Genomic DNA, 15,448 nt, shown 5'->3' with positions numbered 1-15,448 from the left:
ACATTTTATGTTAGGGGGCACTCAGATGGACATATTTTATGTTAAGGAGCACTCTGATGGGCACAACAAAACGTGCCCATCAGCGTTGCTCTTAACATAAAATATGTCCATCTGAGTGCCCCCTAACATAAAATGTGGCCATCAGCATGCCCCTTAACGTAAAATAAATAGTGTAGCATGCTAATGAGCACTTATAGGGAACTCTGATGGGCACAACAAAATGTGCCCCTTAACAAAATATGCCCAACAGTGTGCACTTTAAAAAATATTCTGATCAGCAATCCCTTTTGAAATGTGCCCCACATACCTTTGAGGCAGGAGGCAGGAGTCAGAAGGCTGCGGGGGGCAGAAAATACGAAACATACTGCATAGTGTGAGACAGGAGCCACGAACAGCAGGGGGCGGGGCGCACATGTCACGCCCCAATTTGCGGCCCGGCTGGGAGTGAGAGCCGGGAGCCCCAGTGAGGAACAGCGGGCGGGGCGTGCACGAGACGTCATGCCCCTAACTCACGGCCCGGCGGGGAGTGAGAGACTCGGGAGCCACAGTGAGGAGCAGGGGGCGGGGCGTGCACTAGACGTCACGCCCCTAACTCGCGGCCCGGCGGGGAGTGAAAGACCCGGGAGCTGCAGTGAGGAGCAGGGAGGCGGGGCGTGCACGAGACGTCACACCCCTAACTCGCGGCTCGGCTGGGAGTGAGAGCGTACACCGCGAGCAGTCAGAAGTGGAGGGGCGTGGATGTCACTGGTTGCTGGGACACCCGCGATCCCAGCAAACCAATGCCTGCTCGTAGGTGGTGGCCTGACGGTCCGGGCGGAAGCACTGTGCGGTCCGCTCTTGGTCCGCGGGCCGCCATTTAATGACGGCTGATGTACAGTATAGGATGCACTCAATACTTGGTCGGGGCTCCATTTGCATGAATTACTGCATCAATGATGCGTGGTATGGAGGCGATCAGCCTGTGGCACTGCTGAGGTGTTATGGAAGCCCAGGTTGCTTTGATAGCGGCCTTCAGCTCATCTGCATTGTTAGGTCTGGTGTCTCTCATCTTCCTCTTGACAAAATCCCACAGATTCTCTATGGGGTTTAAGTCAGGTGAGTTTGCTGGCCAATCAAGCACAGTGATACCATGATCATGTGACCAGGTATTGGTAGTTTTGGCAGTGTGGGCAGTGCCAAGTCCTGCTGGAAAATGAAACCAGCATCTCCATAAAGCTGGTCAGCAGAGGGAAGCATGAAGTGCTCCAGAATTTCCTGGTAGAGGGCTGCGCTGAGTTTGGACTTGATAAAACACAGAGGACCAACACCAGCAGATGACATGACTCCCTTCACACTGGACCTCATGCAACTTGTATTCTGTGCCTCTCCACTCCTCCTCCAGACTCTGGGACCTTGATCTCCAAATGAAATGCAAAATTTTCCACAGTCAATGATGAGTTGATTTGGGGAGCCATGTCATCTGCTGGTGTTGGTCCACTGTGTTTTATCAAGTCCAAAGTCAGAGCATATATGAGTATATGAGTTTCACCTTTTGAATTGAATTACTGAAATAAATGAACTTTTTGATGATATTCTAATTTTATGAGATGCTCCTGTAAAATACGAACAGAGAAAGTGAATGTCAGAATAAACACAAAACTAAACAAGGTGTGGCTAACCCGTATCAAAGAGGATACACAAAGCACGGTTGCTCACTTGCTTTTCAAGTTTTTTTTTTTTCAAATTCTTTATTAAACATAACAAAAAAAAAAAAAATACAAAGTCCGTATAACCAAAAGTAGTGCACATCAAGAAAAGGCTTGGTAAAATACAATAACTAGATCGTAAAATTAAAACATAGAAATTCAATACAAATAACGAATGCATACTCCCCCTCCAGCCCAGGCCAATTTTCCGCTTTTAGTGCTGTCACATTTTGAATGACAATTGCGCGGTCATGCTACACTGTACCCATATGAAATTTTTATAATTTTTTTCAATCAAACAGAGCTTTCATTTGGTGGTATTTAATCACTGCTGGGGTTTTTATTTTTTTGCTGAACAAACAAAAAAACCCAAAAATTTTGAAAAAAAACAAAAAAACTGTTTTTATAGTTTGTTATAAAATTTTAAAAACAGGTAATTTTTCTCCTTCATTGATGTGCGCTGATGAGGCGGCACTGATTAGCCCTGATAGGCACTGATAGGCTGCACTGTTGGGCACTGAGAGGCTGCACTGATGGGCACTGATAGGCGACACTAAAGGGCACTGATAAGGCGGCACTGATAAGGCAGCACTGATAGGTGGCACTAATGGGTGGCACTGGTGGGCAATGATGGGCTTCACTGAAGGGCACTGGTAGGTGGTGCTGAAGGTCACTAATAGGTGGCACTCATGGGCACTGATTGGCACTAATAGGTGGCACTCATGGGCAATGATAGGCACTGGTAGGGGACACATGATGGGGCACTGATAGGTGGCACTGGTGAGCACTGATAGGTGACACTGGTAGGTGGCTCTGGTGGGCACTGGTAGGTGGCACTAGTGGGCACAGGTAGGTGGCACTGGTGGGTGACACTGGTGGGCACTTGTGGGCACTAGTAGGTGGCACTGGGGCACAAATAATCCCTCTCCTCTTCGGACCGATGTCCCTCTGACAGCAGCCGGCGATCATTGTTTTTTCTCTCCTCACACTGACAGTGTGAGGAGAAAAAAAAACAGCCGATCGCGGCTGCTGTTTACTTTACATGACCAGCTGTCATTGGCTGACAGTTGATCACGTGGTAAGGGGGCGGGATAGCCCCGATCTCCGATCTGTGATCAGGCGAGTCTCATGGACTCGCCGATCACAGAGCGAGTCGGGCGCGCTCCGCAGGGAGCGCGCAGGCCGCTCATTGCCAAGAGGACATCATTGTACGCCAGTGGCGGCTGGTGCTCAAAATTTTTTTTTGGGGGGGGGGGGCGCAAAAAGAAAAATGTAATAGGTATTGCTTCATGTCAAAAAACACGGTAAAAAATTTCGTGACTTTGAGGTCATGGTACAGGCATGGCACAGGTCATGGTACAGGAGATGGTATAGGCATGGCACAGGTCATGGTAAGGGCATGGCACGGGTCATGGCACAGGTGATGGTATAGGCATGGCACAGATATGGTATAGGCATGGAACAGGTCATGGTACAGGAGATGGTATATGCCCCCTTTCAATGCAGAGACCAGCGTACATGCCCCCTTTCGATGCAGTGACCAGCGTACTTGCCCCCTTTCAATGCAGTGACCAGCATACATGCCCCCTTTCAATGCAGAGACCAGCGTACATGCCCCCTTCAATGCAGAGACCAGTGTACATGCCCCCTTCAATGCAGAGACCAGCGTACATGTCCCCTTTCAATGCAGAGACCAGCGTACATGCCCCCTTCAATGCAGAGATCAGCATACATGCCCCCTTTCAATGCAGAGACCAGCGTACATGCCCCCTTCAATGCAGAGACCAGCGTACATGCCCCCTTCAATGTAGTGACCAGCGTACATGCCCCCGTCAATGCAGAGATCAGCGTGTGTGCCCCCTTCAATGCAATGAACACTGTGCTGTGCCCCCTTCAATGCAATGAACACTGTGCTGTGCCCCCTTCAATGCAATGAACACTGTGCTGTGCCCCCTTCAATGCAATGAACACTGTGCTGTGCCCCCTTCAATGCAATGAACACTGTGCCGTGCCCCCTTCAATGCAGAGTTCAGCTTGCGTGCCCCCTTCAATGCAATGAACACTGTGCTGTGCCCCCTTCAATGCAATGAACACTGTGCTGTGCCCCCTTCAATGCAATGAACACTCTGCTGTGCCCCCTTCAATGCAATAAACACTGTGCTGTGCCCACACAATGCAGAGTTCAGCGTGCCTGCCCCCTTCAATGCAACTGGAACACTGTGCTGTGCCCCCACAATGCAGAGTTCAGCATGTGTGCCCCCTTCAATGCAACTGTGCCATGCTGTGCCCCCACAATGCAGAGTTCAGCGTGCGTGCCCCCTTCAATGCCACTGGAACACTGTGCTGTGCCCCCACAATGCAGAATTCAGCGTGCGTGCCCCCTTCAATGCAACTGTGCCGTGCTGTGCCCCCACAATGCAGAGTTCAGCGTGCGCGCCCCCTTCAATGCAACTGTGCCGTGCTGTGCCCCACAATGCAGAGTTCAGCGTGCGTGCCCCCTTCAATGCAACTGGAACACTGTGCTGTGCCCCCACAATGCAGAGTTCAGCGTGGGTGCCCCCTTCAGTGCAACTGTGCCGTGCTGTGCCCCCACAATGCAGAGTTCAGCGTGCGTGCCCCCTTCAATGCAACTGGAACACTGTGCTGTGCCCCCACAATGCAGAGTTCAGCGTGCGTGCCCCCTTCAATGCAACTGTGCCGTGCCCCCATCAAAGCAGAGTTCAGCGTGCGTGCCCCTTTCAATGCAGTGTGCCACAACCCCCAATTCGCTATTGTCACACAATGGGTGGGCTCGGGACGCACTGCTCTGCCCCCCAGGACCCCCCTTTCCATCGCCTTATTAGAGCCTCTGGTTCTAATCAGGTGATTGAAAAAAAAAAACCCATTGCACTCCATGCGTCCGGCGCCCTGCATGCAGATTAGGGGGCCGGACGCATGGATAGGGGGGTGGCGCCCCTGTGCCCTCAACACACCAGCCGCCACTGTTGTAAGCCCTCCCGGCAATTCAGGCTTCAGGCTATATTCGGCTATAGCGCGGACATCAAGTAGTTAAAGTGAACTTGTTGGTTTCAGTCTCCTGAAGTCAGACTACAAATCAGTAGTGCTCCCTTATGTACTTGCTAGAAAGTACTTGAAAAACAGTACAGAGGCAGGCACTGTGCCTGTCTCTGTCTAAAAACTTAGAGTTGGTCTTAATTACCTCCAATTTCATTATCTAAGAACTGGAGGTAATTATTTTTGAATTTGGTGCATCAATAGCAGCACTTTAAGTGGCACAATCAGTAACTACCTGAATCTGCTGCACGTGTTGGTAAAGCTACCCCAAATGTGGCCATACTGCCAGAAAAGTTCTGATTGTGTCTAATATTCTCTTCTTGTTATCTTCCAGAATGACATCTGGTGTTTTGAAAGACGGGGTGACATGTTCCATCTGTTTGAGCATTTTTACAGATCCGGTGACACTAAACTGTGGACATAACTACTGCTTGGACTGTATTGATTGTGTGCTGGATGCACAGGAGGGCTTTGGAGATTACTGTTGTCCAGAGTGCCGATATAGATTCAGTATTCGTCCTAACTTGCAGAGGAATATTCTTCTATGTAACATAGTGGAAGTTTTCAAGTCTACTCAACACAGGCAGGAGGACTCCAAGGGAATATTTCATAGCAAGGACCCAAAACATAAGTTATCTACCTCCTCCATGTCCCCCGAAAGACAGAAATGCCCCATCCATGGGAAGGTCTTGCACTATTACTGTGCTGAACATGCCGCCTGTATCTGTAAGTCTTGCTGGCTGGATGGAGGACATCAGGAACACCAGGTGGAGAAGATGGATGAAGCATTTGAGAAGAACCTAAGAAATGTTCTGCAGAAACTGAAGACAAGGGCAGCAGAGACTGAGGAAAGGGTCCGGAGACTGAACAGAAACGGGAAAACAATAAATATAACGGCATCTAATAAAGCAAAAAGAGTCACCGCTCTATTCAGAGACATCAGAACACGGCTGGAAGAGCTAAAGGAGACATTCTTAAATGAGATCATCAGGCAGGAAGAGGAGGCTTCATTGTCAGTGTTGGCTTTGATCCGGGAGATGCAGGTAGAGAGGGAAGAGCTGTCCAGGAAGATTCGTCACATTGAGGACCTGTGTAAGAAGACTGATCCACTCACCGTCTTAGAGGAATCAAACACAGGGGACATATGTGATGATGAGGATCAAGAGGGTGATGAGCACAGAAAGAAATTCGAAGCACCTCTACCCGATGTATCCTATCTGGACGTGGACCGTATTTCATTTAAATTAAATGAAGCTGTGTCTCAAAGTTATACAGGTAAAATCTGACACTCAAAACATACAATTGTTTTTATTCAAAATAGAATCAAAAAAGGTTAAATGAGCAGTACATCCAAAAGTGAAACTTTAGACTAGGGGTATCAAACTCAATCTCATCGTGGGCCACATGAGCATTAAGTCTAGATGTCCAGAACACCCTACCCCTCCCCCAACATCGGATGTCAAGAGCCCCCCCCCACCCTCCTTTTCATCACAACACCCCCCTACCACCTTATCTTGTGCTGCTGCCGGGAAGAAGCTGGGTGCGGAGCTGGGAAGCAGAAAATGCAGGGTCTGGAGGAGAACCATAGGAGGGCTGGAGTCAGCTGCAGGATCTGGCGGAAGAGTTCTGTCCTCCGCCCTTCTGTCGACTGCTGAGACAAGGTGGGGGTGGAAACAAGGGGGATGCTACAGCTGCATTGAAGTGTGAGGGCTACATGGAATGGCCTGGCCTGGCCTGGCGTTTGACACATGTGCTTTAGACCAATGTTTCTCAACCAGGGCGCTGTCTGGGTTTCTCCAGGGTGACACATGTAAGGGGCCTGGTTTGCTCTGGATTAGCTTAAACGGAGTTCCACCCTGGGAATACTTTTTTTAATAAAAATACCCCCGGGACAGTCAGGGCTAGTACATCCCACAATGGCTAGCCTCTGATCTGTCCCGGGTTGCACTTACCTTTTAGGAGAAATACTTATCTTGAAAAGTATTGTCCAGCGCTGCCATCTCAGGTGTGGGCAGCTTGAAGCCAGCGCGATCCTCTTCTGCGTCCTCTTCCGTCCCACGATGCACTGCACCGGCCCCGCCGTCACTTCCGGTGCACACGTGTCATCTCTCCACAGCTTCTGGGCATGCCCAGAAGCTGTTTGGAAGGAAATGACACGCGCGCCCCGGAACTGACGTCGGGGCCGGTGCATTGATTCCTGGGAGCGATGACGTTCAGCTCCCAGGAATCATTGCAAAGCCAGGAAGTTACGAATCGCCGTGGGGAGGAAGAAGGAAGTAAGGTAAGTGTATTTTCTTGTATACGAGGTAAGTAAAAAAAAAAAAAAATTGCGATTATCCATTTGTTTTTCAGGTGACCCGGAGCGAGAAGATGGAGGTAAGTATAAATTTAGGGTGGAACTCCACTTTAATGAGTTGCTATGGTATGGGAGGGCTGGCCACCAACACCATAACCGTTGATCTTGAAGTTCAACCATGTGCTGCTCTTTCATATTTCTATGCGACCTCTGCTCAATAACTGATTTCCAGAGACATGAAAATCATTATAAAACATAAACATATTGGAGATATTTTTCCAACTTACCATAACAATATGTCATTTCGTTTTAGTAATAGAACATTTCAGAAAACTCCAATCTTCATTTCTTAACAAAATGGTAAGTGAAGTCTTGATTTAAAAAGAATATAAAAGATGTTAACTTACCAAAGAAAGCGTAAAACTGGCTGATCTTTCCATTTTTCGCAGGAGGTGGTTAGCAGTAGTGATTCTGAGACTTTAAGCGCTATTAAAGTAAGTATCTGTAATTCAGTCTTTTGGGTTGAGTTAGGGCTCGTTCATATGTGATGCTGGGGGGCGGTAAAACGCCAGAAAAATGCTACCTCCTTTAGCTGCAGAGGAAGCAGTCGGGGGTGTACACACACCGCAGCAGCAATTACTGCTTGTTCTAACATATATAGTTGGAGCAGGCAGTAAAGAGGCGGTAGAATGCAATGAAAGCAATCCAGTGGCTGTATAGCTTCCACGGACCTCCAGAGTTCTGAACCCCCCAACAAAATCCCCCCTGTTATGTTCTGAGGCTTCACTATCCTACCTGTGGGGGGGGGGCTTTAGACGGACCACACCATAACCCCCCTCCCCCCGCACCACACCAGCCCGCACACCATTACCCCCCCCCCCCCCGGTCGCCGGCTCATTCCCCCTCTCACCCTGGACATGTGGAGGGCAGTCGGCAGTCAGCAGCAGCAGCGGCTTCCCCATCAGTCTCCTGCGTCTCCTCCCTCCCCCTCCTCAGCGAATGGCATGGTTTCTCCTTTCAGCCAATCGGGAAACGGGTCTCAGGACCTGCTTCCTGATTGGCAGGAGAAGAATTAGTGTGACAATAGTGAACATTCATTCGCTATTGTCACACAACTGGGTGGGCTCGGGGCGCAGTGGTCTGCGAACCGAGCCCACCCTTTTTTGAAGCCTATTAGAGCCTCTGGCAAAAATTGTGTAGCACTGCCCCCTTGAGGACTGCCAGATTTCACACTTACGGGTCCCCCGAGTTTCCATTAGCAACCTTGACATGCACAATCTCTCACTTTTCCTCTTTGGCTCATGCAATAATCAGTCCAGGGGTATGTAGTTGTTTTTGGGTTTTATTACAAATTAGGGTTGGGAGAAGGGAATAGCGGGATACTCTGAATTAAAAATGCACAGTACTGGAGGACTTCTATGCCTTGGTACAGCCCGACTGTTGATGCACCTTGCCACTGAGATGAATTTAGATTTAAGTCTCTTTCTTAAGATGATTTGATGAACTAAGGTTATCTTCAGGACACTCTCCTCAGTATCCTCTTTCTTGACTGCCAACACCCGTCCACTGACTATCCTACTCTTGGGGTGGCCCCCCTCAGGTCAGGCCCCTCGACACGAGCCCCTGTGCTCATAATAAGGAGTAAATTATATATACTATATAAGTATATACCCTCGCGCCTCTGGAGAAAGCCTAATTTATAAAGTGACTATATCAATAAATAAATATATTAAATAAATATTGTGTGTCTAGTGATATGTGTTAATAAATAGTGAATGTTAATTAGCAGCTGCTATAGTTTAAAGTGTATGGAAATTTTAGCCCCTAAGGGGTTAATATAGCGCTTGCTTTTAAAGAGTCAGGGGTGAGCAATTCCTTGTTCACACACCTGAATAGTGAACAATAAATGAGGGAAATTTTATTTCCTATAGATGATAGCAAATAAGGATAAATTGCATAGTGCTAGATATCGGTGCATGAATATATAAATATATAAAATATATAAAAAAAATATAAAAAATATATTTAAAAATGATCAAAATATTCAAAATGTTAAACAAGTCCCAAATTGAAGTTCCTTTGTGATCTTGTGCAAAAAAGTGTCCTAATAAGATTTCTCCAATATTCAAAGTGCTGGTATAATCGGCATAACTTGTAGCATAAGGGGTTCACACTCACCGGATTTGGTGGGTCTTGAGTGCCATATAGCAACAAGACCTTGCGAGCTTGTGGCTTCCCAAGCCTGTAGGTGACTGCTGGTCTCTGTAGTTCACTATGGTCCTTGGCTCCTGTATTGGAAACCAATCCTCCAGGTCCAATTCAAGGGGGGACAAAAAAAGTGCTCCAATAGTGCAGTACCGTTTAAAAAATTGTGTTTTATTAAGATTTGCCGAGTATAAAACAAGTAAAAACAAGTGCACGTCCGCTGTGGGTAACTGCCTGGGAATGGAGAACGGCGACTGCCGGTTTGCGTCCCACCAGGCTACCCGGAAGCGTGCGGCGTGCGTTCCACCTCTTTCTACTTGTTTTATACTCTGTTTATCATTTTTTCGGTAAATCTTAATAAAACACCATTTTTTAAACAGTACTGCACTATTGGAGCACTGTTTTTGTCCCCCCTTGAATTGGACCTGGAGGATCAGTTTCCAATACAGGAGCCAAGGACCATAGTGAACTACAGAGACCAGCAGTCACCTACAGGCTTGGGAAGCCACAAGCTCGCAAGGTCTTGTTGCTATATGGCACTCAAGACCCACCAAATCCGGTGAGTGTGCACCCCTTATGCTACAAGTTATGCCGATTTATACCAGCACTTTGAATATTGGAGAAATCTTATTAGGACACTTTTTTGCACAAGATCACTAAAAAGGAACTTCAATTTAAGACTTGTTTAACATTTTGAATATTTTGATCATTTTTAAATATATTTTTTATATTTTTTTTTATATATTTTATATATTTATATATTCATGCACCAATATCTAGCACTATGCACTTTATCCTTATTTGCTATCACCTATAGGAAATAAAATTTCCCTCATTTATTGTTCACTATTCAGGTGTGTGAACAAGGAATTGCTCACCCCCTGACTGTTTAAAAGCAAGCGCTATATTAACCCCTTAGGGGCTAAAATTTCCCTGTACTCATAATACTGGTTTTCTAGGGTCTCCAGTGTCTCCCCCTCAGTCAGCTCTCCTGGACCTCTGGGTTCAGTTCCGTTCCTCTGGCCCTCAGGACGACCTCCTGAGGCCACCTGCCACTGCTACAGAGGAGGAGGCAGCCGCCACCCTCCCACTGGGACTATGCTCTCCAGCCAAAGACTTTGCAGCACATGTGCTCCTGGCTTTTATACAGTATCCCAGAATGCACCGAGGCGACCTGCCCCTTCCAATGTACCAAAGCCTATGCATACATTTGTCAGGTTTCCTCCCACTGTCCAACATGCCTCCCTATTGGACCAGTGTGAAACACTAGACTGAATGAATCGTACACTGAGCACACTGAGCAGACCTCACTGACAGATCCTGCTCGCTAATAAGCAGAGAGCATTATAGATTTCCCTGCTGCTCCTCTGACTGACAGGCAGACAGAGCCAAAAACTATACTCTCTCACCAGCACCTACCTAGGAGGGTGCTACACTTGCAAAAATGGCTTTGGCAGCCAAAGGGGTAATGGTGAAAGTAAACAAAATACATGTTGGAAATAGAATATACTGTCATATATACTTACTGTACATATACTGAACAATAAAAAAATAAAAAAAATTAAAATAAAACTAACCCAAAACCATTAAGACCGAAACTAACCTAAATCAGTTTAGTTAGAATAGTTAGCTTGTCTTAGCAAGTGTTTGTCACGTCATCATGATAGTTTGTCTTCTGGTTTGGTTCCAGGATGCAAAGGGTGAAAGTATAACAGTGGCTCCATCCATTCATGGAAAGACATACAGGTAAGAATAGTAATAATACTATGCAGTGTGCTGGTAAACCACTTGTTTTCTACATAGGCGATCCGTGATCCATTTACAAGTGATCGATGATGATTCCGTGCCTCCTTGGTCCAGGTTTATTTAAAAGTGATTTAAGTTGCGTGAAACCCGTTTTCAGCATCCATACCAGTCTGCAATTGTTGCCTCTGTGTGTGTCCAGCATGGTATCAGACTACACAGCCTGCTGTGGCCAGTGCAGTTCAAAATGCAGACAGAAACCTTAGTGTTTCAGATGAGCTCTATGGGGTTAGACTTAGAGCAAGCCTCAGGGCTCATTCACACTCGTGTGTTGACCTGTGTTTTTTCACACTGGATAAATGCAGGTTACTGATAGGGGACATAGTAAACAATTGTTTTCTGTGTGCTCTGTTCACATCACACTACTGATGCGATGTCTGGTGTGGTGCTGTGCTGAAAAATACAGCATTTATTCAGCACAATGTGTGGACGTATGTGCATGCATGGGCATGAGCACACAGGCATCCTATTTAAAGCCCAACTCTAGGAAAAGGATTTGTTTGATAATCTACTAATGTAGGGGCAGCTCTGGAAGGAAACCTCTGTAGACTGAGTGGTCATCTTGAAGTTGTGATTTGGGGACGTTATCATGTTGGAATACTGCCCTGCGCCCAGTCTCTGAAGGGAGGGGATCATGCTCTGCTTCAGTATGTCACAGTACATGTTGGCATTCATGGTTCCCTCAGTGAACTGTAGCTCCCCAGTGCCGGCAGCACACACACTTGACACCATCTGAACCAAATACCGGTAAGTTTATCTTGGTCTCATCAGACCACAGGACATGGTTCCAGTAATCCATGTCCTTAGTTTGCTTGTCTTTAGCAAACTGTTTGCAGGATTTCTTGTGCATCATCTTTAGAAGACGCTTCCTTCTGGGACAACAGCCATGCAGACCAATTTGATGCAGTGTGTGGCGTATGGTCTGAGCACTGACAGGTTGACAGGTTGACCCCCCACCCCTTCAACCTCTGCAGCAATGCTGGCAGCACTCATACGTCTATTTCCCAAAGACAACCTCTGGATATGACGCTGAGCACGTGCACTCAACTTCTTTGGTCAACTATGACAAGGCCTGTTCTGAGTGGAACCTATACTGTTAAACCGCTGTATGGTCTTGGCCACTGTGCTGCAGCTCAGTTTCAGGGTCTTGGCAATCTTCTTATAGCCTAGGCCATCTTTATGTAGAGCAACAATTCTTTTTTTTCAGATCCTCATAGAGTTCTTTGAGGTGCCATGTTGAACTTCCAGTGACCAGTATGAGAGAGAGCGATAACACCAAATTTAACACACCTGCTCCCAATTCACACCTGAGACCTTGTAATGAGTCACATGACATCAGGGAGGGAAAATGGCTAATTGGGCCCAATTTGGACATTGGGGCTTCTTCAGGATCCATGTATCTGAAAGTTTTCCCTTGTCTTTTGATGGCAAGTTGATATATAATATCACCTATACACTCTCTTTTGGGATTTTTTGAATATTAGTGCGAATTGTGGAGACTCTACTTCCCCGCTACTTGCTTAAAGAAGTAACTTGTATGTTTTTTCCTTTGTTTGGTTCTTTTTGTTTTATTTTTATATTTTTCTTCTCCTTATGTAATCTTTTTTTCTTGTCTAAAGGGATACATTTTTATCTCTCCCTTTTTTTTTTTTTTTATAAGAATAGATTAAGTGTATACACACATTGTGCTGCTGTTGTTTTTATTATGCAGATTTACATGTGGCAGTACGGAGGCAATCAGGTTGCCAATTGAATATGGGCGGGAGCCCCTTTGGGATGTGTATTTAAATTAGTGATTGACCGATATCAGTTTTGCCGATTCCGATATTTTGGCCAATGCATATCGGTATCGGCCGATATGCGCCAATATTTTTGTACATTTAATTATTTTTTTTTTTGACAGGTACTCTTGTGGAGGGATCTGGGGGTCTAAAAGACCGCAAACCCCTCCTCTGCACATAAAAGCATTTTTTTGGCGTTTTGAATGCTGTCATTTTTTTTAATCTGGCGCCAGACAGTACCCTGAAGTGATGTCACTCATGACATCACTTCCGGGTTTTTGCATGAAGACCCGATCAGAGCCGAATGGGGCTTTGATCGGGTCTTCAGTGGCCGCGCAGGCTGGTTGCCCGGGTCTCCTGGTGGGAAGGGCGAGTCGCAGAAGGCGGTGGGAGGGGGGGATGTTCCCTCCCGCTCCTTGTAATGACAGCCGAGCGGCTTCTCAGCCACATTGGTTGTCATTACAAGACAGCCGACCGTCAGCTATGGACGCCGGTACCGGTGTGATGCCTCTAGCTGCAGGCGTCACTCCGGTTCAAGCACTTTCCCTAAATATCGGTAATATCGGTAACCTCCGGGGCCGATTCCCATATATCGGGAAAAGTGCATATCGGCCCTCTATATATTGGCTTTGCCGATAATCGGTCGATCCCTAATTTAAATGATGGTTTCCTGATGCATACCTTGTAGTGAACAAGCACGCTGAGCCCGTGTGAAACGCGTCGACCAATTCCATTCTGCTGTACCCTGTACTTGCATATGCACCAATAAAGAACCTTGCTTCATTCACGTCTCCTGGTGGTGTGGGGTCATTTTCTTCTCATTACAGATGAGAACCTTCACAGACATTCTCCCAGTACAGCCAGAGATAATCTGCATCCTGCAACATGTGGAGTGTTTTATATTTGAATATTTCTGTTTTCTCAGGTTAGATTTGAGAAGCAACGGCCTTTTCCGCTGCTCAGAGACAAAACTTCAGTTCCAGGCGAGTTATAAGATGCGTGTAGAGTACCAGCTAGAGTCCTGGAGTAATCACATGACGGACATTCTGAACAACGGATATCAAATCATAAGTCCACTCTTCAACATTAAAACACACGGGTCTTCTCAAGTGTCCGCTGTGTACCTACCTCACTGTCTGTCTTCCAAAGGTAAGTCAATGTCTGCATGGGTTCCCTCCCCAAAGGGTATCATGATGATCAGCAGGGCATTAGGAGGTGGAAAGTACATATACTTATTATCATCGGGTCAGGGACAGATATGTAAGGCCTCGTAGTAAAAAGAGGTGGTTTGGCCACATTTTTTATCGCCCTTCCTGACTTCTCATTAAAATCCTAACAAGGCAGCCAGAGAGGGTCATACACATGCCACAAACTTTGACAAAAAAAAAAAGGCATTCATGAGGCGGTGTTGTTTTACTGCCCTCTGAAATGTGATCCACCCTGGAGGAAGTTGCTTGCGTTTGCCCCTAGGATTCTGAGAGATCATCTATTAATCGATGAGCCAGTCTGATGGGGACCATTGATATAAGAGGTCACTCTGATGGAGGCAGTTGATGTAAGGGGGACTCTGATTAAGGCAAGTGATATAAGGGGGCACTATGATAGGGACAATTGATATAAGAGGGCACTATGATGGAGGCAGTTGATGTAAGGGGGGACTCTGATTAAGGCAAGTGATAAAAGGGGGACTATGATGAGGACAATTGATATAAGAGGGGACTATGATGAAGGCAGTTGATATAAGGGGGCACTATAATTCAGGCAGTTGATGTAAGGGGGGAATATTTGGGGCAGTTGTTATAAGGGGGCACTCTGATGGAGGCAATTGGTGTAAGGGGAGACTCTGATTAAGGCAAGTGATATAAGGGAGCACTATGATGGGGACAATTGATATAAGAGGGCACTATGATGGAGGTAGTTGATGTAAAGGGGGACTCTGATTAAGGCAAGTGATATAAGGGGGCACTATGATGGAGGCAGTTGACATAAGGGGGCACTATGATGGGGACAATTGATATAAGAGGGCACTATGATGGAGGCAGTTGATATAAGGGAGCACTATGATGAGGACAATTGATCTAAGAGGGCACTATGATGGAGGAAGTTGATATAAGGGGGCACTATGATGGAGGCAATTGATGTAAGGGGGCAATATTTGGGGCAGTTGATGTACAGGGGGACTCTGATTAAGGTAAGTGATATAAGGGGGCACTATGATGGGGACAATTGATACAAGAGGGCACTATGATGGAGGCAGTTGATATAAGGGGGCACTCTGATGGAGGCAATTAATGTAAGGGGGCACTCTGATTGGGGCAGTTGATGTAAACAGGCACTCTGATGGGGACAACTGATGTAAGGGAATACTCTGATGGAGGCAATTGATGTAAGGGACCACTCTGATTGGAGCAATTGATGTAAGGGGACAGTCTGATTGGGGCAGTTGATGTAAGGGGGCACTCTGATAGAGGTAAATGATATAAGGGGGTATAAGGGGGGTGTAATTTCACATATACCCATGCCATGCGTAAGGAATATATCATTTCAATTAAAACTTTGTGTAAAAAAAATATATATATTTTTTGTCATTTTTCAAACACCTGTGACAAAAAATTAAATATTCA

General features: G+C 46.5%; 1 protein-coding gene across 1 annotated transcript in view; it reads left to right on the top strand.

The window, feature by feature from the left end:
- The window catches only part of LOC309558519 (uncharacterized protein), a gene marked incomplete at its 5' end in the record, with an annotated part of 61,716 nt that overhangs the window by 36,420 nt on the left and 9,848 nt on the right, over nucleotides 1–15,448 (top strand). Inside the window, 5 exon segments of the mRNA XM_082261599.1 lie at nucleotides 5,074–6,014; nucleotides 7,349–7,395; nucleotides 7,485–7,529; nucleotides 10,931–10,986; nucleotides 13,750–13,973. Of these exon segments, the coding sequence (XP_082117725.1) occupies nucleotides 5,074–6,014; nucleotides 7,349–7,395; nucleotides 7,485–7,529; nucleotides 10,931–10,986; nucleotides 13,750–13,973 (1,313 nt within the window).

The sequence above is a fragment of the Pelophylax lessonae genome (assembly GCF_965119305.1).
Source record: "Pelophylax lessonae genome assembly, chromosome: 6".
NCBI lineage: Eukaryota > Metazoa > Chordata > Amphibia > Anura > Ranidae > Pelophylax > Pelophylax lessonae.
Note: the sequence above shows the minus strand (reverse complement) of the source record. Positions and strands in the feature narration are given on the sequence as shown.